Source organism: Ornithorhynchus anatinus, chromosome 21 (genome assembly GCF_004115215.2).
Source record: "Ornithorhynchus anatinus isolate Pmale09 chromosome 21, mOrnAna1.pri.v4, whole genome shotgun sequence".
In the NCBI taxonomy this organism is placed as follows: Eukaryota; Metazoa; Chordata; class Mammalia; order Monotremata; family Ornithorhynchidae; genus Ornithorhynchus; species Ornithorhynchus anatinus.
The window spans coordinates 13,783,411-13,810,970 of NC_041748.1; the positions used below are offsets into that span (position 1 = coordinate 13,783,411).

The 27,560-nt window shown below is 44.0% G+C and overlaps 1 protein-coding gene across 4 annotated transcripts; it reads right to left on the reverse strand.

Moving 5' to 3' along the window:
• Nucleotides 1-1,046: 1,046 nt before the first annotated feature.
• On the reverse strand, nucleotides 1,047-27,141 carry C21H6orf118 (chromosome 21 C6orf118 homolog). Of its 4 annotated transcripts, none has more exons than XM_029048744.2 (10): nucleotides 27,056-27,141; nucleotides 24,836-24,884; nucleotides 21,528-21,647; nucleotides 19,830-19,889; nucleotides 14,781-14,905; nucleotides 11,118-11,173; nucleotides 7,834-8,027; nucleotides 5,641-5,694; nucleotides 2,963-3,024; nucleotides 1,047-1,369 (listed from the first exon to the last, which is right to left on the reverse strand). In XM_029048744.2, the coding sequence occupies exons 1-10, from the start codon at nucleotides 27,076-27,078 to the stop codon at nucleotides 1,303-1,305; spliced, it is 810 nt and encodes a 269-aa protein (XP_028904577.1). In that variant the 5' UTR covers nucleotides 27,079-27,141; the 3' UTR covers nucleotides 1,047-1,302. The 4 variants fall into 4 exon arrangements, with proteins under 4 accessions (XP_028904577.1, XP_028904574.1, XP_028904576.1 ...); XM_029048741.2 differs by having other exon boundaries at nucleotides 24,190-24,884; XM_029048743.2 differs by lacking the exon at nucleotides 19,830-19,889 and having other exon boundaries at nucleotides 24,190-24,884.
• Between the last annotated feature and the right edge of the window lie 419 nt (nucleotides 27,142-27,560).

Below are 27,560 nucleotides of genomic sequence, written 5' to 3' on the forward strand. Positions count from 1 at the left end.
GAGCCCCACGTGGGACAACCTGGGATCACCTTGTATCCCCCAGTGCTTAGAACAGTGCTTTGCACATAGTAAGCGCTTAACAAATACCACAACTAGTACTAATATCATTATTGGGGCCCATGTGATGTCATCAGATCAAATGAGGTCTTGAGGTAAATCGACCTCACAGTTCTCAACATTCTGAAGCTACTACCATGCGGGCTCGTTAAGATCAGTGAGGGCATAGCATAGAGGATAGAACATGGGCCTGGGAGTCGAAAGGTCTTGGGTTCTAATCCTGCCTCTGCCACTAGTCTGCTTGTGAACTTGGACAAGTCACTTTACTTCTCTGGGCCTCAGTTACCTCATCTGTAAAATAATGACTAAAATTGCAAGTCCTATGTGGGACCAGGACTGTGTCAAACCCGATTTGAGTGTATCCACCCCAGCGCTTAGTAGAGTGACTGGCACATAGTAAGAGCTTAACACCACAGTTATTATTATTAGGTAGAAGGAGGGAACGGGGAGAGGTTGAGGTGAATTCCTGAATGAACTGGCCAAACTGAAAACCCAAGCAGCCAATCCTCTGAGTGAAAATGACTTCTCCCAGCTATACATAGAAGCACAGGAGGCAGTCTTTTCTTGCCTGTGCTCCACTGTCTTTGAGCATCTGTCACTCACCACCATGGACTCTTCCATCCCAGTCACCAAAGGGTTTGACAATCATCTTGATATGGCCCTGGACAATGGATACACACCTCTCAGAGGCCTCAAGGGGCTGCTCTTCAAGATCAGGTGAAGCATTATCTGGGTGGACGGAGGCACTTGGAAGAACTTTACATCTCAGGAGGCAGCCTGAGATGATGAGATGGCCACCCTCGTGAAAGGCCCAGGCAAAGGAAATCCAGAAATGACTCAACACAACAGTTTATCCCAGAGGAATTCTGGCTAGACATGATATCAACGATGACAACCTGGGACACTGCCTATTCTCCTAGCCACCATTCTGCCTGAGCAGATTCCGAAGATGTTTTCTACTCTGAACAATACAGTAGGAGCAAACCAACTCAGTCCCATGTTATATTGCATCTTGATGCATGATTCAAAGGTTCAGTCGACTCTGCAGAAAACATATACACAACACCTGCTTCGGCAAATAGACGTAACACAGAAATGTCAGGGTTCCCAGCTGAATTTTCATATAGGGTTTGGTTTTAAGACGACACGAAACTGGCAAATTAGGGTTCAATTTGCATGGCTAAAATCTTGAAGAGCGCAAATCCGGGTGCTCCAGATGATTTCGAGGTCTATTTCTCCAACTAATCAAGGCCATTGTTCCACCGCTCCATTTTCAGGAGTTAAGGAAGTGTCTAGTAAATTCCATATCTTCCTTCAAATAGACAATAAACACAGTATGCAAGTAAGATGAAAGAACTGAATGAGATCTGTTTTAGGAGCAAAGTATTTATAAATATTAATAAATATTGGTAGGACCAAGCTCTGATCATTGAAATTTACAATAATGATAATAATTATGGTATTTAAGTGCTTACTATGTCCGAAGCACTGGGGTAGATACAAGGTAATCAGGTTGACCCAAGTGGGGGTTAAAATTTTCATCCCCATTTTCCAGATGAGGTAACTAAGGCACAGAGAAGTGAAGTGACTTCCCCAAGGTCACACAGCAGACAAGTGGCGGAGTCAGAATTGGAACCCACATCCTCTGACTCCCAAGCCCTTACTCTTTCCCCCAAGCCACACTGCTTCTCTAATCATGACCTTTATTAAGACTTCACTATTAGCTGGGGTAAATGTAAGGTAATGAGATAGGACACAATCCCTGTTCCAACCTAGCCTCATTAACTTATCGGATAAAAAATCAAGGTCTGGAGAAGTTAAAAACTTGTTCAAAGTCACAGATAGCTGACCAGTGGTAGTACCTGGACTCAAATCCTAGTCATCTGACTCGCAATCTCAATCTCTTTCCATTAAGTCTTGCTACTTCCTCAGATTTATGGGTCATCAGGTACCAAAGTGAACTCCCTCCACCTCTGAAAAACTCCAATGGCTATCTGATTCCATCCACATCGAGAAGAAACTCCTGATCTTGGACAAGTCGCTTAACTTCTCTGTGCCTCAGTTTCCTCACATTCAAAATGGAGATCCAATACCCGTTCACCTTCCAAGTTAGAATGTGAGCCCGACGTAGGACCTAACTTTTCATCTATCTAGCCCAGTGATTAGCGCAGTGCCTGGCACATTACATCCTTTAACAAATACCATAAAAATCCCCACGGCATTCATGTACATACCTTTAAATTTGTATTTCATCAATTATTTATATATATTAACATCTGTCTCCCCCTCTAGACTGTAAGATCATTGTGGGCAGGGAATGTGCCTACTGACTCTGTTTGACTCTCCCAAACACTTCGTAAAGGGCTCTTCACCTCCGCCAACCTAATTCTCTTCCCCTCTTCAAAACCCTACTTACAGCTCACCTCCTCCAAGAGGCCTTCCAGACTGAGCTCCCCTTCTCCCTCTACTCCCTCTACCACTCCCCCTTCACCTCTCCGCAGCTTAACCCTCTTTTCCCCCCGTTTCCCTCTGCTCCTCCCCCCTCCCTTCCCATCCCCTCAGCACTGTACTCGTCTGCTCGACTGTATATATTTTCATTACCCTATTTATTTTGTTAATGAAATGTACATCGCCTCGATTCTATTTAGTTGCCATTGTTTTTACAAGATGTTCTTCCCTTTGACTCTATTTATTGCCATTGTTCTTGTCTGTCCGTCTCCCCCGATTAGACCATAAGCCCGTCAAACGGCAGGGACTGTCTCTATCTGTTGCCGACTTGTTCATTCCAAGCGCTTAGTACAGTGCTCTGCACATAGTAAGCGCTCAATAAATACTATTGAATGATGAATAAATGCTCAATAAATACCACTGATGACGATGATGACAACGGAGAAATCATACTTACTTTTGATCTTCTTGGCTGACTTTATGTTTGCTAAAGGTGTTTGTAATAATACTCTCTAGATCCTGTCAGAAGGAGAATGAAAAAATTGACTTGCTTTATAGAATATCAATAACTTGAGGATCATCTAGCCCATATCCAAGACAGACATGGGGGTTACTCTGTTTCCCAGCATATATCCTTTCTAAACACTGAGCCCAATTTTTCCAGTCCTGAAGTTCCTACCCAAAAGTAGTAATAATAATAACTGTAACTTTTGTTAAGCATTTACTTTGCGCCAGGCACCATACTAAGTGCTGGAATGGATACAGGCAAATCGGATTGGATACTGTCCCTGTCCTACATGGGACTCCCTGTCCCTATTTTCCAGATGAGATAACTGAGGCCCAGAGAAGTGAAGCGACTCACTCAAGGTCACACAGCACACGAATGGAAGGAACCAGGATTAGAATCCATAGCCTCTGACTCACAGGCCCGTGCTCTATCCATTACGCCATGCTGCTTCTGTAGCTTGGGAACTTTGGGAGGAGCTTTTGTTCTTTAAGAGCAACTCTGCTTTTGGTGCAGCTTCTGCACAGCAGAAGTGATGGTCTCCAAATCAAACCCCTAGTTATCTGAAAGAAATCAACCACTTCCCCCAGTATCCAACAACACAGAGAGCAGCTTTTCGGGACTAGATGCCTTAGCTCAATGAAGCAATCCTTCACTTGTATTTATTGAGCGCTTTCTGTGCGCAGAGCATCGGACGCATCCCCTGCCTGAAACGAGCTCACTGGTGGGTGGCTTTACGTTATTAGCTACAAGCAGGTTTCCTGCACCCTCCCCGGCCTGACTCTGGAGCAAAGCTAGGGAACGGGTAATGGCGACTCTAAGGGGAAGTACTTTTCATCGTGATGGTTGCTAGACGGAATAGGTTGGGATACTTGAAATGGCAGCTCCCGGCTCCCACCTAGACCAGGGGACAGCTTGGGAGTCCCTGAGATTCCCGCTGGTCTGACCTGACAAATAATAATAATAGGTGTATTTGTTGAGCGCTTGCTATGTTCCAAGCACTGCAGTAGATAAGGGATAATTCATTCATTCATCCGGTCGCATTTATTGAATGCTTGCTGGGTGCAGAGCACTGTAACAAGCACTTGGGAGAGTACAATATAACAATAAACGGACACATTCCCTGCCCACAACGAGCTCCCAGGTAAGGAGGTGGTACACAGCCCCTGTCCCACATGGGGCTCACAGTCTAAAGAGGAGAGAGAACAGACACTGAATTCTCATTTTACAGATGAGGAAATTGAGGCCTGAAGAAGTGAGGTATCTTGCCCAAGGTCACACAGCAGACAAGGGGCAGAGCTGGGATTAAAATCCAGGTCCTCTGACTCCCAGGCCAATACTCTTTCCACTAGGCTACACTCCTTCTCCCAGAAACAGATCAGGACTGGGGCAGCGTTAGCGGAAGGGAGAGAGACAGGAGTGTCTTCAGTTTTCATTTGGTTTTTTTTGTGGCATTTGTTAAACACTTACTATGTGCCAGACACTATTCTAAGTGCTGGGATAGATACAAGTTATTTAGGTTGGATACAGTCCCTGTTACACACAGGGCTCACAGTCTTCATCCCCATTTTCTATGAGGCGCATAGAAGTAGAGTGACTTGCCCAAGGTCACACAGCAGACAAGGGGAGGGAGCCGGGATTAGAACCCAGGTCTGTTCTTGGCCTAAACTGGATTCTAATCTAGGGAATGAATTCCCCCTGTGGTGAGTTAGGGACATGGCTCTTCTGTGATAATAATAATGATGGTATCTGTTAAGCGCTTATTATGTGCCAAACACTGTTCTAAGCACTGGGGTAGATACAAGCTAATCAGGTTGTCCCACATGGGGCTCACAGTCTTAATCCCCATTTTACAGATGAGGGAACTGAGGCCCAGAGAAGTGAAGTGACTCACCCAAAGTCACACAGCTGACAAGTGGTGGAGGTAGGATTAGAACCCAAGACCTCAGACCCAAGCCCATGCTCTTTCCACTAAACCAGCTGCTTCTCACATCCCTCATCATATCCAGCCAAGGCCATCCCTTTCCCACAACTCTCCTGAGACACCCTGAACCTTTAGGGAACCCAGGCAGCCCCAGGCTCCCAGGTCCCTTCCAGTACCGTGTAGCTCACCTGCCAAGAGGACTGCAGCCCCAATCTGACAAGAATTATACTTCTGTATTGTACTGTCCCAAGTGCTTTAGTACAATGTTCTATACACAGTAAGCACTCAATAAATACAACTGGATGAACGATTGAATAGAGTTTGACTTAGGTTCCTCTGGTCTCCCCCTCCGGGGGACCCAGAAGGCTGGTGAGGACTTCGAATGGCCTAGTGGAAAGCTCATGGGCCCAGCTCTCAGAGAAGCTGGGTTCTAATCCGGATATGCTGCTTGACTGCTGTGTGACCTTGGGCAAGTCACTTCACTTGTCTGGACCTCAGTTCCCTCATCTGCAAAATTAAATTAGGATTAAATCCTACTTCCTCCTACTTCAACTGTGAGCTAGCTTTATGTGACATAGGGACCGTGTCCATCCTACCCCACCACTTAGTACAGTGTTTGGTACACATTCCAAGTGGCATGATAATAATAATTTATCCAACCTGGGCAATCGCTTCCTGAGCAAACCGAGCCTCTGGAGATACTTACATTTGTTTTTCTCTTTAAAATGCCATTGATCGACTCATATTTCATTATTTCAGTCTGAAGGAGAAATGACAAAGATTTCTGCGTAAAGTAATGTCTGAAATGCTCTTTTTCCCAGTTAATGGTATTTGGTATCTGGTACCGAGCACTGTACTAAGCGCTCGGGAGAGTATAATACAGAGTTAGTTGACATGTTCCCTAAATCACTAAAAATAGGGGGTTTGCTATGGTATTGGTTAAGCAATACGTGCCAGAGACTGTACTAAGCACTGGGGTAGATACAAACTAATCAGGTTGGACACAGTCCATGTCTCACATGGGAGTCTGAATCCCCATTTTGCAGATGAGGAAACTGAGGTCCAGAGAAGTGAAGTGACTTGCCCAAGGTCACACAGCAAACAAGTGGCAGAACCACTTTAGAGATTAGAACGCAGCTCCTCTGACTCTCGGGCCCTACGCTCTTTCCATTATACGTTATGCTGCTCTTTCCATTATACGTTATGCTGCCCCATTGCTCCCTGGATTCAATAAATCCTGCTTGATTGAAAGACAAACACAGCAGCATTTTGAGGATGGATTTATAGGTACAAAGAAATGTGCTCCATCACCTATTAATAATCTAGGGGCAGAATAAGATGTGTGTCCCGGGTTTAAGAGCTGGATCGCCCCTTTCCCATTTGGAGGTGGACGTTGTAGTCTTGGTTCTACTTGTAAAATTTTGGGGCTGTGACAAAGGTTGGGAATATGCTCTGCCATCTGCTTGAACCCTTCAATCCGTCAATCGATGGTATTTACTGAGCGCTTACCGTGTGCAGAGCACTGTACTAAAAGCTTGGGAGAGTACACTAAAACGGAGTTGGTGGACATGCTCCCTGCCTGCAATGAGCTTACATTCTGGTGCTTTCTCACAGAGCTGCTAGGATAAGTTCTGCCAGGATCTTACCCTCTAGTGTAGGACTATTAGCTTGTCCTTTATACCGTAAGCTCGTTGTGGGCAGGGAATGTGTCTGTTTCTTGTTGCATTGCTCTCTCCCAAGTGCTTAGTACAGTGCTCTGCACACAGTAAGCGCTCAATAAATACGATTGACTGCCTGGCCCTAGAATTTGCATCGCTGAGGAGACAGCCTAACATTCAGGGTCAGGAACAGGTTAGGGTTCAGAAGAAACTAGACAAGGAAAAACAGGAGAAGTTGAGGAGGAAAATGACAATAAATAATAACCATAACAATAATGGTTTGTGTACAGTGCAGCGAAGCAGCATAACCTAATGGGTAGATCACGGCCCTGGGAGTCAGAAGGACCTGGGTTCTAGTCCTGCCTCTGCCAATCGTCTACTTTGTGAGCTTGGGCCATCACCTAACTTCTTTGGGACTCAATTACTACAAATGTAAAATGGGAGTTAAGACTGTGAGCTCCATGTGGGATATGGATCGTGTCCAGACTGATTAGCCTGTATCTACCCCAGGGCTTAGAACAGTGCCTGCCACATAGTAAACACCTAACAAATACCATAAAAAAGTGCTTACTCTATATCACACATTGTTCTAAGTACTGGGGTAGATGAAAAATAATCAGGTTGAACACAGTCCCTTTCCCACATGGGGCTCGCAGCCTAAATCAGAGGGAGGAGGATTTAATCTACATTTTACAGGTGAGGGAACGGAGGCATGGAGAACTGAATAGACTTGCCCGAGATCACACAGTAGGCCAGTGGCAGAGCTGGGATCAGAACCCAGGTCTTCTGACTCCCAAGCTGGGGCTCTTTCCACTAGGTCCATGACTCGTGAGGAAATTTGTCAGTTGCAAACCTACAGGTACCTGGCCTATCTAAAAGACTTATAAAACCAGATAAGATCCATTTTGGAAAGGCCTCTCTTTCCTCAACACCTCTAAATACTTGCTATAGAGTAAATTCCCAGGAATTGATCATCCATCCTGGAAGATGGGATGATGTCAATTTGGGAAAGTGCATTTATCCAGATGAACTTGCTTGTGTTGGATTTTTCTGAGAGTCCCTTTTATAACCCTTTCTGTTTTTTCTGTGGATTTTAATCATGTTCCTTATACAATGAAGGGCTAATAAAGTATCACATTTGCTGCTTACATTGCTAGGGGACCAGCTTTTTCCTGGTGCAGCTCAATCAATTAATTAGTCGAAGCCTCTTCTTTGCCATAAAACGAAAAGAGAAGTATTACCTCTATGCTCTTCAAACTCTGCTCGGTGATGTTTGAGATCCTAGTGTGAGTCAAGGTACTTTTAATCTCTTGTTTTAGGGCGTGGATTTTCTCCCATTTCAGGAGCACCTCACACCTCTTCTCTTCGACCCGTTCAGAAAAGGTAAGCTGCTTTTCTTTATCTGCGCTTTGGCCAAGGTTCTTGCTCAAGGCATCTGGAAATATTGGAAAAGGCAAAATGATGAAGAGGGCATCGCTCCATATGCAATCTTCTTGGGTCTGGGTTCCAAATTTCAGAGCAAGCACACTGCTCTGGAGAATAATGATAATTATGATAAAGTGCTTACTGTGTGCTAAGCACTGGGGTAAATGCAAGGGAGATGCAAAATAATCAGTCCCTTTTCCACATGGGGCTCACAGACTAAATCAGAGGGAAGAGGATTTAATCTACCTTTTACAGATGAGGTCAGATGCAGTTCCACACGGGGCTCGCAGTCCAAAAAGGAGGGAGAAAAGGTATTGATTCTCCATTTTAAAGATGAGGAAATTGAGGCACATATACGTTAAGTGACTTGCCCAAGGTCACACAGCAGGTTGGCAGTGGGAGCTGCAATTAAAACCCAGATCCTCTGGCTCCCAAACCCGTGCTCTTTCCACCAGGCCACAATGCTGGAAACTTAAGTCAATTCCAAAATATGGTTGTCTCTAGACTGCTGGCTCATTGTGGGCAGGGACGGTGCCTGGTTATAATTGTGTTGTACTCTCCCAAGAGCTTAGTACTGTGCTTTGCACACAGTAAGCGCTCAATAATATGACTGAATGTACGGTTTCAATGACTGCAGCTTCACCTACAAGTTGTCTCGTCTTCTGTGTGACCTTGGGCCAGCAACTTCACCTACAATACAGGGAAGCAGTGTAGTTTAATGGAAAGAGCCCAAGCCTGGGAATCAGAGGATCTGGGTTCTAATCCTGCCTCTGTCACTTACTGGCTATGTGATGTTGGGCAACTCATTTAAATTAGTGTGAAATAAGGATTATTTATAATTAAAGAATTTAATTTTATAATTAAAACTGTGAAGTAAGGATTCAATAAACTGTTCTCTCTCTTATGTTGTGAGCCCTAAATGGGAAGGAACTGTGTCCAACCTGGTTAACCTGTATTTTCCCCAGTGCTTAGAACAGTGCTTGACAGTGTATTGGGTGTACTCCGAGCAGAACACTGTGTCAACGTGCTTGAGAGAGTACAATAAAGTGGTTAGACACAATCGCCGCCCTCAGAGAACCAGCAAGGCCCAGTGGCTGGAGCCCAGGCCTGGGGGTCAGAAGGACATGGGTTCTAATCCTGTCTCTGCCACTTGCCTGCTGTGTGACCTTGGGCAACTCACTTCCCTTCTCTGTGCCTCATTTACTTCATCTGTAAAATGGGGATTAAGACTGTGAGCCCCATGTGGGACAGGGACTGGGTCCTATCTGATTATCTTGTTTCTACGCCAATGCTTAGAACAGTATCTGGCCCATAGTGAACATTTAAAAAACACCATTAAAAAAAGGAGCATCTAGTTGCCACCTGACTCTCTCCCAAACTAGAAGATTCCATGAAGCTCAAGAGAAGTCTTATTAACCAATGGCTAGACAGGTACCAAACCTACTTTCTTCACCACCTCAGAGAAGCATGGGAGTGTTGTGATGCCATTACAGGAGGTGAATTGCCCTTGGCCTCATTCTTTTGTATGGTATTTGTTGTTTCTTACTACATGCCAGGCAATGTACTGAGGTAGATATAAGTTAATAGGTTGGACACCATCTGTGGCCCACAAAGGGCTCACAGTCTTAATCTCCATTTTACGGATGAGGTAACTAAGATGCAGAGAAGGTCACGGAGCAGAAAGTGGTGGAGTCAGGATTAGAACCCAGTTCCTCTGACTCAAAGGTCCATGTTCTTTCCATTAGACTGCTTCTTACCTTGTCAATGACCCCTTGTCCACATTCTCTCTCTCTCTGGACTTGACTTCCTCCCGCTTCCTATCTGGCAGATGATCACCCATACACAAAACCCTCCTAAAACCACATCTCCTCCGAGAGGCCTTCCCTGACTAATCTCTCATTTCCTCTACGCCCTCTCCCTTCGGTGTGGACTATGCACTAGGCTTCATATCCCTGTGCACTCACCCCAACCCCACTTATGTACATATCTTTTTACTCTATTTCCCCCACCTGTAATTTATATAAATGCCTGTCTCCCTCCGTCGACTGTCGGCCCCCTTGTAGGAAGAGATCATTTCTTCCAAGTGTGCTTTCCCGATTGCCTATCACAGTTGTGCACACAGTAAGTGCTCAATAAATATCACTGATTGCTTGCTTCTGGGTTAAATTCAGATTGAGTCCACTCTAGAACTTCTCCCAAACTTTCCTTTGAGATCATTTAATCAATCGTATTTATTGTGCACCTTCTCCATGCACTCCACGGGAGTCAGAGCATATGGGTTTTAATCCTGACTCTCCCACTTTACCTGGTATGTGTCCTTGGATAATTTGCTTAATTTCTTGGTGCCTCAGTTTCCTTAACTGTAAAATGTGGATTCAATATGTCTTTTCCCTATTTCTTGGAATGTGAGCCTTAAGTGAGTCAGGGACAGTGCCCAGTCTGATTGACTTGTATCTACCCCAAATCTTAAATCAGTGCTCGACACAAAGGACTTAATGATACCAAAATATAGTAAGCACTTAAATACCATAAAAACCAATGGACAAGTGATTTGACCACTCTTTCTTTACTAAGCACTAGGGAGAATAGAACAGATATAGATATTAGACTGAATTCCTACCCTCAGAGAGCTAGTGATAAAAATGAGGATTAAGACTGTGAGCCTCACGTGGGACAACCTGATTACCCTGTATCTACTCCAGCGCTTAGAACAGTGCTCTGCACTTAGTAAGCACTTAACAAATACCAACATTATTATAAAGGGGAAGATAGATATTAAAAAGAAATTTCTTATAAGGGGTAAAAACAGAGGATAAAGTTTTGGACACAAGTGTTGAGGTGGGGACTGAGGGTGGCAAGTACTTTTATTCATTCAATCATATTTATTAAGAGTTTACTGTGTGTAGGGCACTGTATTAAGCACTTGAGAGAGTACAATACAACAATAAACAGATACATTCCCTGCCCACAACAAACTTACAGCCTCGATGGGAAAGATGAAACCTGAGGGGATCGCCAAGCCCACCACTCAAGTAAACTCAACCTCACAAATCATGACTCAAAATGGAGGCCCAGGACCCCAAGAAATGCAGTTACTCACCTGACTCTCTGTGATCAGACGGTTTCTTCAGTACTATCTCCAATTCATTTCTCAGCCTGGCGTGGTAAAAGAGAAGAAACAGACTCACACCTGGGCTCTTTCCCATACTTCACCAGGCATCTTAGTGAGTACAGAGTAGCAGTAGGATTTGTTAATTGTCCCACCTGCCTCAAAATTTTAACTTAAGATGCTCCATTCTGCAGCCCTCCAAACAAGGACATATTGTACAATGCTCTTCCACAAGTGAGTCAGGGTTAAAGGGATTTGCAGTGGTTTTTCCTCACAATTCCAGCCGCTGGGAAGCCAGGGACCCTCGACAAGTCAATATGCAGTCACATCAGTGTGCTTGTTGATCGATCTGCTTCCTGCTTGTTGAGCACGTACTGAACATTCTAATGAGCGCTTGGGACAATTCGATAGAATTAGTATTCACGATCTCTTCCGTCAAGTAGGTTATAAATATGGAACTCTGTATGAGGTTTGCATATGGATCCTGCTCTAAGCTCTGATCGGCTCCTGAACAGAGCAGCTGGAAGTGGGCCGGGAACATGGATTTGTAGCAGGTGGGGTGAGGGTGGGGCAGAGGTCTGAGCATTTGCCAATCATTTTTAGTAAATGATTTTCAGGTGGGGTAGGTAGTGGATGAAGTATAACCTTAAGGGAATAAAGGAAAAATGCATTTTCTTCCACTCAACTCACCCCTTATGTAATGAAGATGACCAAAGACAACACCATCTACTGACTGCTCTGAGCCTCTGTCGTATTATCGTTATTATTTATAATAATTATAATGATTATATTTAAGCACTTATTATATGCCAGCAAGTGCTGGGGTAGATAATAGGAGGCTTGAAATCTAATTAGGAGGGAGATCAGGCATTGCATCTCCATTTTGCAGATGAGGAAACTTTGGCTCAGAGAGGCTAAGTTGCTTGCCCAAGGTCACAAAAAAGACAAGAAGAAGAGCTGGGATTAGAACCCGGGTCCTCTGACTGCCAGGGCTATGCTTTTTCCAGGAGGCCATGCTGCTTCCTCCATTTTACAAAAGAAGAATGAGAAGCAGCATGGCCTAGTGGATAGAGCATGGCTCTGGGAGTCAGAAGGTCATGGATTCTAATCCCCCCTCGGCCACTTGTCGGCCATGTGATCTTGGGCAAGTCACTTCACTTCTCTGTGCCTCAGTTACCTTATCTGTAAAATGTAGATTGAGACTATGAGCACCAAGTGGGACAGGGACTGTGTCCAACTCTATTTACTTGTACCCACCCCAGGGCTTAGTACAGTGCATGGCAGATAATAAGGGTTTAACAAATACAATTATCATTATTATTATTAATAATGGCTGTCTGAATGACAATTTGATAAGCACTTTCACATGAATCATTTTGTGGTATATTGGTTGGATAAAATGAGATATTTGATATGAAAGTGTGTTGGAGAAATTAAGAAGTCTAAATGCTCTGAGAAGCATGGCCTAGTGGAAAGAGAACGGGTCTGGTAGTCCGAGGACCTGAGTTCTATTCCCAGCTCTGCCATTTGTCTGCTCTGTGGCCTTGGGAAAGTCATTTAACTTCTCTGTGCCCCAGTTACCTTATCTATAAAAGGGAATTTAATTCTCCTTCCTCTGGTTTAGACTGTGAGGCTCATGTTTCCAATCTGATTATCTTTTATTTATCCTACTATATCTACTAGAGTTCCTGGAACATAGTAAATGCTTAACAAGTACCATTAAAAAATACCATTAATATTTATTAGTAGTAGTATCATCATCATCTGAGTGGTGATTTCTTAGATCCATGGAGACTTCAGCCTTTGGACCTCGAATTCATAGTCAGGAGAGGGGACTGTTTGGGACTCCAGGCCTCAACCCCTCTTCCCAGAATCTTCCAGGGTCTTGAGAAGACCAATGATTGTGGCTTCCAACATAGTTCTGGAAGCTCAGACGGGGAAGCTACCATCCCCACTCCTGAAGTCCAGGCTTGAGAGACCAGTGTCCATAACAATAATAATAACAATAACTGTGATATTTGTTAAGTGCTTACTATGTGTCAGGCACTTTACTAAGTACCAGGGTGGATGCCAGCAAATCAGGTTGGACACAGTTTCCTGTCCCATGTGGGTTCACAGCCTCAATTCCCATTTTACAGATGAGGAAAGTGAGACCAGAGAAGTGAAGTGACTTGACCAAGGACACACAGCCGGCAAATGCAGAACCTGGGATTAGAAACCATGACCTTCTGATTCCCAGGCCCATGCTCTATCCACGAAGCCATGCTCCTTCCCCATAGAGGATAGGAGATGCCCTGTCAGGTGATACTCATTTATCAGTTGTCATGCATCAGATTTTGGGCCCCCTGAAGGTCAGGGGCCATGTCTAATTCCCACCTGTGTGTTCTTTCTCAGTACTTAGTACACAGTAAGCACTTAATAAATACCCTTATTAGTCTATTACTATTATTTCTACTGCTGTTGCTGCTGCTCTTACTCGATTTCTCCTAAGCACTAGGGAAATCCCTTCACACCAGAGAGAGTACTTGAGGGCAGAAGGAAGACTGAGGGGTGGTTACATGCTCACATTCGATTATTCGTTCGTTCACCCGACGTATTTTTTGAGTGCTTACTTATTTACTGAGTGTGCAGAGCACTGTACTGGCTTCTATCCCTGTTATGAAGGGTTTCCTTTAAAAAATAACACCTCCTCCAAGACGCCTGCCCTGTTGAAGTTCTCATTTCCCCAACTTCCTCTCCTTTCTCTGTCACCTATGCACTTAGGTCTTTAAGCTCTCGATATTGACATCACCGTCAGCCCATAGCTTTTCGTACATATTTGTCGTTTATTTAAATGTCTGGCTCCCCCTCTGGACTGTAAGCTCCTTGTGGCAGGAAAAATGTCTATATACTCTATCGTATTATACTCTTCCGGGTGTTTAATGCAGTGCTCTGCAAACACTAAGGGCTCAGTAGATATCATTGATTGATTAATGGATTGATTCTCAGGTCTAGAAACAATGAGTTACGTGTGATGCCATCTTGGTCTTCCACCTTGAGCAGAAGACCTTGACCATGGCGTCTTGAAAGGTCCCTAACCCAGCCTCCACCTACGGGAACTTCCTTGGATCTTTTCCAGCACTGACATGGTTTCTAGAGAAGCAACAGGATGTGATGGATAGAGCACGGGTTCTAATCCCAGATCTGCCATTTGTCTTCGGGGTGAGCTTGGAAGAGTCCCTTCACTTCTCTGTGCCTCAGTTAACTCATCTGTAAAATGAGGATTGAAAATGTGAGCCTCACATGGGACAGGGACTGTGTCCAACTTGATTTTCTTGTATCCTGTGCTCAGTACAGCGCCTGGCACATAGTAAGCGCTTACCAAATACCATCATTATTATTATTATGGAGAAGAAGCAAGACGGGGCAGGTTTTTCACCAGCATTCCTCCCACCAGATTAGGACTCCAGGTCCTGAAGCTGGAATCAACCAGACAGGCCTGGGCTAGGGCACAGAGACATTTATTTGTCAACAAAGCCAAAAGGCCTAAGTCACCAAGCCAGGTTCCCGGTGGCAGGGAGGGAGATGTCAGTCAGAATAGTCTTAAATAAGAAGGGTATAGCTCTGCAGACATAAACATCTCAAGTCAATCAAAGGAGATTTGGGAGCACTCACTGTTCATTTCGCTCCAAAGCAGCTTTGACCTCCTGTACAAGCTTTTTAACATCTTGCTTGGCCTCTTCTAAATCTGAAGGCTCCACAGGTCCTTTTTCCAACCCCTTTGCCTGGACCAGCAGTTCCTGAGTAGCACAAAAGATACATGAAACTGAAGCAACATGGCTAAAACATGGTTAAAACATGGGCCTGGAAGTCAGATGACCTGGGTTCTAATTCTGTCTCTGCCACTTGCTTGCTGGGTGACCTTGGGCAAGTTACTTGACTTTTCTGGGCCTCAGTTTCCTCCACTGTAAAATGGGGATTCAATAATTGTTTTCCCTCCTACTTAGGATTTGCACCCCATGTAGGACAGGGATTGTGTCTGATCTATTTAACTTGAATTTACCATAGTGCTTAGAAGAGCGTTTCAGACATAGTAAGCACTTGACAGATACCATTAAAAGCAGAAGGTAGTGCAAGCCTTGCAGAAGCAGCGTGGCTCAGTGGGAAGAGCATGGTCTTGGAGGTCAGAGATCGTGGGTTCTAATCCCAGCTCTGCCACTTGTCTGCTGTGTGACCTTGGTCAAGCCACTTAACTTCTCTGGGCCTCAGTTACCTCATCTTTAAAATGGGGATTAAGACTGTGAGCCCCACATGGGATAACCTGATTACCTTTTATCTACCCCAGCAAGTAGAAATTTGTTTACCACATAGTAAGCGCTTAACAAATACCGTCGTTATCATTATTATTATTATTATCACTAAACTGCTGTAATATCATTTGATGCCTTCTCTTATGTGTTATATTTTGTCCTTCAGTACTTAGTCTAGTAATTTCTTATATTGAATAGAACTTCAGATGATGTTTATTAGGCGATTTGGTCATTCAAACGTATTTCTTGAATACTCACTATGTGCAGAACACTGTGGGCATTTGGGAGAGCACAACATAACAATATGCAAACACATTCCCTTCCCACAACAAGTGTACAGTCTAGTGGGATGACCTTAATGTCTAGAGAGTTGCATAGGGCTGACAGTTCTTGTGGAATACAATGCTTTGGTTTAGGCCAAGCTTTAGCACATATCAGAATGGCTGTTTTTAGATATACATTTCCTGAATCCTTTCATTCCTCTTTTTCCAAACTGCCACCTCCCGGGTTCTAGCCCTCATCATCTCTCACTTAGACCACTCTATCGGAATCTTCAACCGTCTTGCTGACTCCAACTTCTTCCCTCTTTCCACCACTCTCCCTTCCATCAAACCCTCCTAAAATCACATCAGTGCCGAGAAGCCTTCGCTGACAAACCCCTTATTTATTTATTTTTTTAATGGCATTTGTTAAGTGCTTACTATGTGCCAGGCATTGTTCTGAGTCGTGGGGTAGATACAAAGTAATCAGGTTGGACACAGTTCACGACCCATATTCGGCTTTTCCTCTAACAGCCTCGCCCCTCTATCAACTATGCACTTGTCTGAGTACCCCTCAATCCCTGTGATACTTACCCCTGCGTCAGAGCATTTAAATTTATGTCCAAGGATTGCAGATGACGTTCTGGGAGAGATGTGTCCATGGCACTGCTATGGGTCGAAAACGACTCGACGGCATAAGACAAGACCAGACCGTAACTTCGTACTCTACTATTTCCCCCATCTGTAATTTATTGTAATGTCTGTCTCCCTCTCCTGTCTGAAAGCTCCTTGTGGGCAGGAATCATGCCCACCAACTCTATTGGATTGTACTTATTTATTGCTACCGTTCTCGTCTGTCCGTCTCCCCCAATTAGACTGTAAGCCCGTCAAAGGGCAGGGGCTGTGACTATCTGTTACCGATTTGTACATTCCAAGCGCTTAGTGCAGTGCTCTGCATATAGTAAGCGCTCAGTAAATACTATTGAATGAATACTTTCCCAATCAGGAGTCAGAAGGTCATGGGTTCTAATTCCGGCTCCACCCCTTGTCTGCTGTGTGATCTGGGGCAAGTCTACTTCTACGTGCCTCAGTTACCTCATCTGTAAAATGGGGATAGAGACTGTGAGCCTCACGTTGAAGTGGGACTGTGTCCAACCCAACTTGCTTGTCAACCCCAGCTCTTAGTACAGTGCTTGGCACGTAGTAAGCACTTAACAAATACTATAATAATAATAATAATTATTAATCATATTTATGGAGTCCTTTCTGTGTTCAGAGCACTGCACTAAGCACTTGGGGGAGTACAATATAACAGAGTTGGTAGGCATATTCCCCGCTCGTGACGAGCTAACAGTCTAGAGGAGATGAGACATAAATAAATAATGGATACATACGTAAGTGCTGTGGGGCTGAGTACAGTGCTCTGCTCACACAGTAAGCACTCAATAAATACAGTTGATTGATTGATTCATCAGATTTGCCATTCAACCAGCCTGTTTTATATGGGAGACGCCTTCATTTTTGAGAGAACTCTACTCTCCCCAGAAGGCACAGCCAGCTTCATGAGTTCTTCTCAACATCCGTGAATAAAATAATACCACCAACAATGGATTCCAAAACCCACCCAAATGACTGTCATTGAGGCAAAGCTCATTCATGGCAGAGTGAGAAGCAGCATGGTGCAGTGGATCGAGCACGGGCCTGGGACTCAGGAAGTCATGGATTTTAATCCCAGCTCTGCCACTTGTCTGCTGTGTGACCTTGGGTAAGTCACTTCCCTTCCCTGTGACTCAGTTACCTCATCTGTAAAATGGAGATTGAGACTGTAAGCCCCATATGGCACAGAGACTCGGTCCAACCCAATTTGGTTGGGTCTACCTCAGTCTTTTGTACAGTGCCTGGCACATAGTAAGTGATCGACAAATACCACAATTATTATTCACTTTTTTTCATTCATTTAATAGCATTTAGAGCAACACTGCTTTGTGGGGCAAAACATGGAAGGAGAATGGATGACAGCAGGAAACCAAGCAACTGTTTATTCAATCGTATTTGTTGAGCACTTACCGTGGGCAGAGAACTATACTAAGCATGGAAAACTGAAAGGGGAACCCACAATTTGGCAGAACAGATTAAGCATAGTGGAGTCCAGTCTCCAACAGTTAGCTGTCAGAAACAGACCTTTAGGAGATTACGGCAGGAAACGGACCAACTTGGCATGTGGCAATCAAGAAGCAGTTACCCTCCTTTAGCACAGATTTCGGAAAGAACGGTCAGGTTCCAAAACTGTGACACAGGGATTGCATCACTACAGCAATCAATCGGTCAGTAGTATCTATTGAGTGCTTACTCTGTACAGAGCACTGCCTTTCTGGGCCCAAATGAAGAATCAAGTGTCACTGGTCATGAATCTTTCAGCCACAGAAATAAGATCTCAGAGTCCAAAACATCCTCTTCATCTAAACCAATGACTGCCCTTCACTCAGACAGCCAATGGTATTAATGGAGCACTGTGTGCAGGGCTCTGTACTGAGTCCTCGGGTGAGTACAGTACAATAGAACTGGAAAACACAACCCCTTCCCTCAAAGAGCTTACACTGTAGTGGAGGAACTTACTATCTTCCAGTTGCTTGCCGTGTGACCTTGGGCAAGTCACTTAACTTCTTTGTCCCTCAGTTTCCTCAAATGAGAAATGGGGATAGAATCCTCCTCCCTCTTAGAAGAGTGAGTCCCATGTGGGACAGTGACTGTGTCCAACCTGTTAAAAGTGTATCTACCCCATTGGTTAGATCAGTGTTTCACACAAAGTAAGCACTTAACAAATACCATTAAAAAAAATCTAGTGGGAAATTTCACAATCTAGAGGGGGAATTTTTAAACTAGTGGGAAAGTTTACAGTCTAGCGGGAAAGTTTACAATCTAGTATGGAATTTTACAATCGAGAGGGGAGGCTTAATGGGAGAATTACTATTTAATGGGAGCGTTTACAATCTAAAGGAGGATCTTACACTCTAGAGGGAGAGCTTACAATCTAAAGGGGGATTTTTACAGTCTAGTAGGGGAATCTTACAATCTAGAGGAGGGATTTACAGCAATAATAATAATGATAACGATAACAATGATGACATTTTTGAAGTGCTCACTATGTGCCCAGCACTGTTCTAAGCACTGGGATAGATATGAGGTAATCAGGTTGTCCCACGAAGGGCTCACAGTCTTAATCCCCATTTTACAGAAGAGGTAACTGAGGCACAGAGAAGTTAAGTGACTTAGCCAAAGTCACACAGCTGTTAAGTGGCAGAGTCAGGTCTCGAACGCACAGCTTCTGACTCCCAAACCTGTGCTCTTGCCACTAAGCCACGTTGCTTCTAACCTAGTGGAGCATTTTGCAATCTAATGAGGGAATTTACGCTAATCTAGAGGGGGGGAATTTACATTCTAGTGACAGAGTTTACGTTCTGGTGAGAAATTTTGCAAACTAGTGGGGAGTTTTACAATCTAGTGGTGAATTTAGAGTGCAGTGGTGGACCTTAAAATCATTCAGCAGTGTAGTTCTAAATAATGTTGGTATCTGTTAAGCGCTTACTATGTGCAGAGCACTGTTCCAAGCGCTGGGATAGTTACAGGGTAACCAGGTTGTCCCATGTGAGGCTCACAGTCTTAATCCCATTTTACAGATGAGGTAACTGAGGCACAGAGAAGTTAAGTGACTTGCCCACAGTCACACAGCTGACAGGTGGCAGAGCCGGGATTCGAACCCATGACTTCTGACTCCCAAGCCCGGGCTCTTTCCACTGAGCCATGCTGCTTCTCAATGAAAAACAGCCATTGGTGAACCATCACTGGTGCACCAGTGAACCATCTCCAATCTGAGAAATGCCCCCCAAAACAATGACCTGTGCACTCTGGAAAAAAAAAACCACCCTAAGAGCAACTGCTTCCTCTCTTTTGCTGTTATTGTGATAATTGTGAGGCAGGACTCACAGTTGGGATTTCTGGAAAACATTTCAGAGCCTCTTCCGCACCAAAATAATGGACCAAGAGAGTATGTAAGATCAAGATAGGGCTGTGGACTTTTCCCAAGGGTGGAATCATTTGTGCTCCAAAGCCATGGGTCCATCTCTGCATTTCCATCTTGGGCAGGTGGTGATTACCTCATAAAATGATATTGGCTGGGAATCCAGAAGTGTGGCCATGTAGAGTTCATATTCATTCTAGATAAATCAAAAGATTACTGGGAATGAGATACAGGATAACATATGATAGTACAGAGATTCGACTGGAAACCAGGCCTATGTGCTATCCACTACCCTGCTTCTCACTAGGCCGTGCTGCTTCTCAAAATATAGTACAATGCAGCTGGTAGACATGATCCCTACCCTCAAAGAATTTACAGTCTAGTGGTAGAGACGGATATGAAAATTAATTTTGCAGTTCGGCAGAGTAAAAGAATATGGGCATAAGTAATAACAATGATTATGGTACTTTTTAAGCACTTACTACGTGTCCAGCACTGTTCTAAGCTCTGGAGTAGATACAAGGAAATCGGTCCCTGTCCCTCAAGGGGCTCACACTGTTAACCCTCATTTTGTAATTGAGGTAACAGAGGCACAGAGAGGTGAAGTGACTTGACCAAGGTCACAGAGCACACATGTGATGAAGTCAGAATTAGAACCCAAGTCTTTCTGATTCGTTGTTCTGTGCTCTATCCACTAAGCTACACCGTTGGGGATCAGGAAGGATTGGACATCGAAGTACTTAAGGAGTTATGGCCGAAGGGCAGGGCTGCAGGGCTGATGGTGGAAACCCTGATTTAAAGAGGCACAGGATGAGTGGGGAGTGTGAGGGAAGAACCTGCATGTTTGTTTGTCAGGAAAACAGATAGAATACATACAAAAGGCTGGGACACAACCCCTTTCAACCCTACCTGAAAAGCCACCCCACTGTGACAGAACCCATGGATCAAATGCCTCATTTTCAGACTGTGAGCCCCAGGCGGGACAGGGTCTGTGTCTGACCTGATTATCTTGTTATCATCTTAAATCTACCCCAGTCCTTGGCAGGTAGTAATTGTTGAAGCAATATTGTTATTATCATTATTGCTATTAGTATTATTATGATTTTTATGATCAAGATCTGAGAAAAAGCAAGTATTTTTCAACTGTACTTGCCTACAGCCCAACTTTTATCACTACTAAAATCAGAACGTGCCTGGCATATAGTAAGCACTTAACAAGTACCATCATCATTCCCAATATAAAGTCTGAAGGATAAAACTCACTGGATCAGAACTGGAAGGATAGTTGAAGAGTTTGTGCTTATTTCAGGAGATTCGGGTATGGTTAGGTGACCTAAGGAAAGTGTGACTCTCCAAAATCTAGAGTTTCGACTTTCTGATAAACTATTCTTACTGGAATACTCTCACAGAGCAAGGAGGAGGAATATGTCATTTGTGGATAACTCTGTTGTGTTGTACTCTCCCAAGGGCTTAATATAGTGCATTTCACCCAGTAAGCACTCAATAAATATAATTGAATGAATTAAATAACTAGAATGATTTTCTGTTACCCACCGAAGAGCTCATAAGCTATGCTTAGATTGTCCCACGAGGGACAAGGACCATGTCTGATTTTCATCTGTGCATCTTCTCCCTTACCGCAGCACAGTGCTCAGCACGCAGTAAGCATTTAATACTTTTACTACTATATAAATATGTATGTAGTACTAAATACACATATATAAAGAGAAAAAAAGAAACAGAGAGAGGAAGAGAGATAGAGAAAAATATTTTCACTAGAATATGATATGCACATATCCTGGGAAATATCAAATTATCACCCAGTACTTATTACCTTAACTTCCTTCAGAATGTCACCAAATATAAAGGAGCCATTGCAGATATCCTCAAATACATCCCCAAAGATCTGCAGCCTGATGGATGGCTGATTACTGTCGTGGATTTTCTGGAGTTCCTGAAAGAAAATATGAATTAGTAAGTTACTTCAGAAGCATGCAGCTGTGTATGCATAATGAAAACATTTGGCTCTGTCAATCATTCTGTCAGTCAGCGGTTTTTGTTGAGAGCTTTCTGTGTGCAGAGCACTGTAATGGGAGAGTAAAATACAATGGAGTTGGTAGACATATTCCCTTCCCACAGTGAGCTTACAGTCTAGAGCAGGAGACAGATATTAATATAAAGGAATGTTATGAATATGTACATATATGCTGAGGGGCTAGGGGTCGGGTGGCTATCAAGTGTTCAGTGAATACAGATCCAAATGCACAGAAAACACAGAGGGAATCGGCAAAAGAGGTCTTAATTGGGGAAGGCCTCTTGGAGGACATATGAACTTAATAATGCTTTGCAGGTGGGAAGGATGGTGGTCTGGCCTATATGGAGTGGGAGGGAGTTTCAATCCGGAGGAAGATATAGGGAAAGAGGTCCAGAGTGTGATGCAGTGAGCTAGCTGGCACTAGAGGAGTGGACTGTGGACTGGGCCGTGGTAGGAGATAAGTGAGGTAATAATAATAATGTTGGTATTTGGTTGCTTGGTATTGGTAAGGTATTGGTATTGGTCAGATTGGTATTGGTGAGGTAAGACAGGAGGGGACAAACAAACTGAGAACTTTAAAAACAATGGTAAGGATTTTCTGTTTCATGAGAAGGTTTTTGAGCAGTGGGAAGACGTGGATTGAATGTTTTTTGGTTTTTTTAGAGAAATGATCCGGGCAACAGAATGAAGTTTGAGGAGAGACAGGAGGCAGGGAGGTCAGGAAGAAGACTGGTGCAGTAGTCAAGGCAGGATAGGAAAAGTAGCAGTTATTTGGATATACAAGAAAAGGAGGATTTTAGCAATGTTGTGAAGGTAGAAGCAACAAGATTTGGTGACAGATTGAAAATGTGGGTTGACAGAGAGAGAAATTGAAGAACCCGCCAAGATTATGGACTTGTGGGACAGGGAGAATGCCGGTGCTGTCTATAGTGATGGAAAAGTCCAGGGTAGGACAGGGTTTGGGTGGGAGGATGAGGAGATATATTTTAACCCTGTTTTGTTTGAGTGTTGGTTAGATATGCAAGTAGAGTTGTTCTGAAGGCAGGAGGAAATATAAGACTAAAGAGAAGACAAGAGGTAAGGGCTGGAGAGGTAGATTTGGGAATCAGCCAATTTGGGTTTGGATTAATCCAATTTGAATTCGGGTTAGTTGAAGCCACGGGAGCAAAAGCATTCTCTAATGGAATGGGTGCAGATGGAGAATAGAAGGGGGCCAAGAACCAAGCCTGGAGTGATTCCCACAGTTAGGCTGTGGAAGGCAGAGAAGGAGCCCTCAAAGGAGACTGAGAATGAACAAGTCTTACTATGGCCGAATATGTTCAGAGCACTGTACCAAATATTTGGGAGAGTACAATATGATGGAGTTGGTAGACATGTCTCCTGCCCACAGGGAGCTTACAGTCTAGAAGGGGAAAAAGACATTGAAATAAATTACGGACATGTACGTAAGTGCTGTGGGGCTGAGGGTGGGGTGAATATCAAGTCCTTAAAGGGTACAGATCCTAAATTCATCAGTGAAATAGAAGGGAGAGGGAGTTGGCTGGAGAGATAGGAGGAGAACTACGAGAGGAAAGTGTCAGTGAAGTCAAGGTTAGATCATGTTTCCAGGAGAAGGGGTTGGTCCCCAATCAATCCAATGATGGTATTTATTAACTATTTGCAAAGGACTGAACTAAATGCTGGGGAGAATATAATCCAACAGAGTTAGTAGGTATAGTCCATGTTCACACAGAACTTACATTCTACAGTGTTAATGGCAGCTAATTCATTTTGATATCAGTCTCCATCACTACATGGCAAGCTCCTTGACGGCAGAGTTCAGGTCTAATCCCGCTCTGCCACTTGTCTGCTGTGTGACCTTGCACACAAATCACTTAACTACTCTGTGCCTCAGTTACCTCCTCTGTGAAATGGGGATTGTGAGCCCCCGTGGGACATGGACTGCGTCCAATCTGATTTGCTTGTTTCCACCTCAGCACTTAGAATGCCTGGTACGTAGTAAGTGCTTAATCACCCTATCTTGGAACTGCTGACGACGATATTCTGAAATCTGAACTTCGGAAGGAATGCCAATGATTATGTACTCTTCCCCAGAGTCATCCCAGAACTAAAGAATGACCGTTCTCTTGAAGAAAACTGAGAATACCTTCCCACCCTCCTCTGACAAACCCTACACGTGGCCATTGATAGCCACTGGTGACCCAAAGCCTAATCTTCCAACTCTGTTGTATGTACTCCCACAAGTGCTCTGCACGCCTTAGGTACTCAGATAATACTAGTGATTAATTAATTGATTGAAAGACAGAATCCCTCAAGAAAACGGACTGTTCGCGATTGCTCAACGCCGAGAGCTTGTTCGGCTTTTGGCCGCGGCTGTGAAGACGGTTTCTCCCAGTCAGCGGCAGATTTATGCTTCCTGTTTCAAAGTGACAGGCATCTTGTACAAGATCATTTCCCTAACCTGCTGCAGCTTCTTTTCGTGACATTCAGCTGCCTTGGCCCCAGTGAAATCATTGTCCTGAAGATCCTGCTTTACCAAAACGTCTTTCTCGAAATGCAAAAAGCTCTTAAACTGGTCCATTTTCGTCACCCCGGCCAAGTATGACCTAATAAATCGATATTCGTCCTTGGCTTTAGTCATATTTAAACACTGACGACTGTTCTTTGGGATCTTGTATCTTAGAACCTTCAGTTCCAAAGGGTCTATCTCTTGCGTCTTGGAATACTGATCAGAGGTGTCCAATTCTCGGCGATAGGCTTCCAGGCTAGACACAGGAAATGAAATTTGGGCTTGCGGCAAGATCTTAGGAAGTCTGGTGTGAGTGTACAATTCCTTGAAGCTGGGTGTCGCCCTGGGGCCGTCTGGAATCAGAGCTGTGTTCAGAGTGAAGTCACACAACACGTCTTTCATCTTCCCGACGTTTTTTTTTCTCACAGACTGTCTTCCTGGTTCTGCTGGTGCGGATCTCTTGGCACTGGCCCAGAATCCCTGGGAGACACTCAAGGCAGGCTTATAAAGTTTATTGTGGTTCAAGTGCCCTCTGGTATAAAGCTTAATATCATCTTGTTGGGCTTTTTCCATATCATCTAGCAGCTGAGTGAAATACCTTGCTTGCTTGGTATCGTGCTCTTTGTAATTGCTCATCCTCATTTGCCCTGAGGAAGAGAAAAAAGAAAAAGGAAAGAATCTCAATTAGAGAACACAACAGCTTTATTCACACTAAATCATATGGACCAGCTTGGTAGATACCACTGGCAGGTTGTGTGGCGGCCGATATATTGGATACCATATGGAGACATTTACTGAGCACACATAAAAGAACATGTCCTTACCTGAAGCTTGGCAGGCAAGAAACCATGAAATGAGAGGTGCATAGATTTAATTAATAGAGAATTCCTTTGGGGAAATCTTTTATCTCAGCCTCACCCTGATGTGGGTTTGAGTGTGTAAAGACACTGCTTTAAATTTGGCACCCGAAGCCAGTTTAGTAAAAAGTATGAGAAATGTGTCATTATCAGTCTCCCCTGCGGAATTTGCTCAGGGTTCCTTCACCGTACACCGCTGAGCTAGGGCTAAAATGACTGACCCTTTCCATGTTATCCCAGGAAGATATGGGATTAAAGAATACCACCAGGATGCAGTTCAGAGTTCCAGGAAGACACCACTGCACATGAATGAATCAGATTTCTGAGCAAGACAGTGATCTAAATAAGGATTTAATTAGCAACTCAAGTGGAAATGGAGTGGATATGTAGGAGGAAGAGAGCTAACTCAGTCTCTTAAAGCTAATGATTTCGTTAGAGAGCTAACTCAGTCTCTTAAAGCTAATGGTTTTGCTTGATGTTGAGAGGATGGGTAACCCCTATAGGTTTTTGAAAAGTGGGGAAATGTGCAGAAAAGTGATCCAGTCTGCGAAGTATGGATGGTCAGCTCCTTGAGAAGCAGCGTGGCTCAGTGGAAAGAGTCCGGGCTTGGGAATCAGAGGTCATGGGTTCTAATCCCGACTCCCCCGCATGCCAGCTGTGTGACTTTGGGCAAGTCACTTAACTTCTCTGTGCCTCAGTTACTTCATCTGTAAAATTGGGATTAAAACTGTGAGCCCCACGTGGGACAACCTGATCACCTTGTATCCCCCAGCGCTTGGAAAGGTGCTTTGCACATAATAAGGGCTTAACAAATACTACCCTTTATTTATTTTTTTTGTGGGCTGGAAACACATCTACAAATGCTATCATATCGTACTTCTCCAAGGGTTTAGTAGAGTGCACCGCACACAGTAAGTGCTCAATAAATACCATTGATCAACTGATTGATTTACTGAAGAGGTGGGAGACTAGAGGTAGAGAAGTCAGAGAGGAGGCTGATACAGTAGTCAAGGCAAGGTCCGACAAGTGACAAGTCCGAAAAGTGAGAGCTGGGGTAGAGTGGGAGAAGAGTGAAGATAGGAGAGAGATGATTAAGAGCTTTAAAAACCAGTCATCAGAAGTGCTCTACCTGATGTGGAGAGGACTGGGCAATCACTGGAGAAATCTGAGGAGTGAGACGTGCTAAATGATACCTTAGAAAGAAGATCCCAGGCAATATAGAATGGAGAGGGGAGAGGCTGGATGTAGGAAAGTGTGAGGTGATTGATCCAAAGGTTAAATGGGGAGAAGGGGTAAAACAAGTCAGGAAATGAGAACCACCAGACTGGGAATCCGGAGACCAGCTTCTCAAAACTTGCCAGCAGTGTGACCTTGGGCAATCGCTTAACTTCTCTGTGCCTCAATTTCCTCATCTGTAAAATGGCGATTAAATAATTGTTCTCCCACTCCCTGGGGTTGTGACCCCATGTGCCACACCATCTGTATTCGATCCGATTAACTTGTAATTTTCCTAGCATTCAGCCCAGGGCTTGGCACAAAGTAATTAACAAATGCGAACAATTATTATTATTATTATCAACTGCTTAGATCAGCCCGGCGGCTAAGTGGATGGAGAGGAAAGGGTGTAAGGGGTGGTAGATGACATGCTGGGTACATTCTTATTGGATACATTCACGCTCACATATCCACCTTGCCTCCTCTCCTATACTATTCTGTTGATTAAATTTGGAGTTTTATGTCTTAGGTTTGTAGCAAGGACCTTTCTAACCCTTGCAGATATTCCCTTGAGCAGTACATCTCCTAACCTCACCCGAATGTGCTAGATCTTAGAGCTGGTTCTCGGAAGCCGAAATGAGCCTCCTTTCAAACAAAAGTTTTTTACACCACCCGAATTCCCAAACAATTCAAATTCTCCCTACAAACATCAAAGCCGCACCACGAAATGAAGAAAGACCACTTACGTCAAGATCCCAATCCAGTCCATCTAGTTTCTGTTCACCGCTACCACGGCCATATAAGCTGTTATGTTACCAGGGAAACAGATAAACATTCTAAGTCCCGCCCCTCTCAGTTGCTCTTGGGAAACCGAGTCTAAACTGGCTGTGGAGAGTACAAAGAAGTGCTTCTTCTCTTCTCCCTGATCTGTAATTGCGGGAATCCTTTAAAATGACATGGACCTAGATTATCCACCGTCAACCCACATGTTAGCTCTCAGATTTCAGTTTGAAAATCATGTTCAGGAAATGTCCAGTTATCCCTAAGAAAAGCAAGGGGATTGAAGAGTTAAATTCCCTATATGCTCTGGTTGTTTGTCTTCTTTTCCATTCATCTGGACAGTTTATTCTTACTCCAGGCATTTTTAAGTACAAACCTGTGGATTTTATGTGAACTTTTCAAAGTCCAGTTGAAATCCAGTGGGATCATTGAGAGTGCGTATGCATCCAGTCAATGGCGCCGCTATGGGCC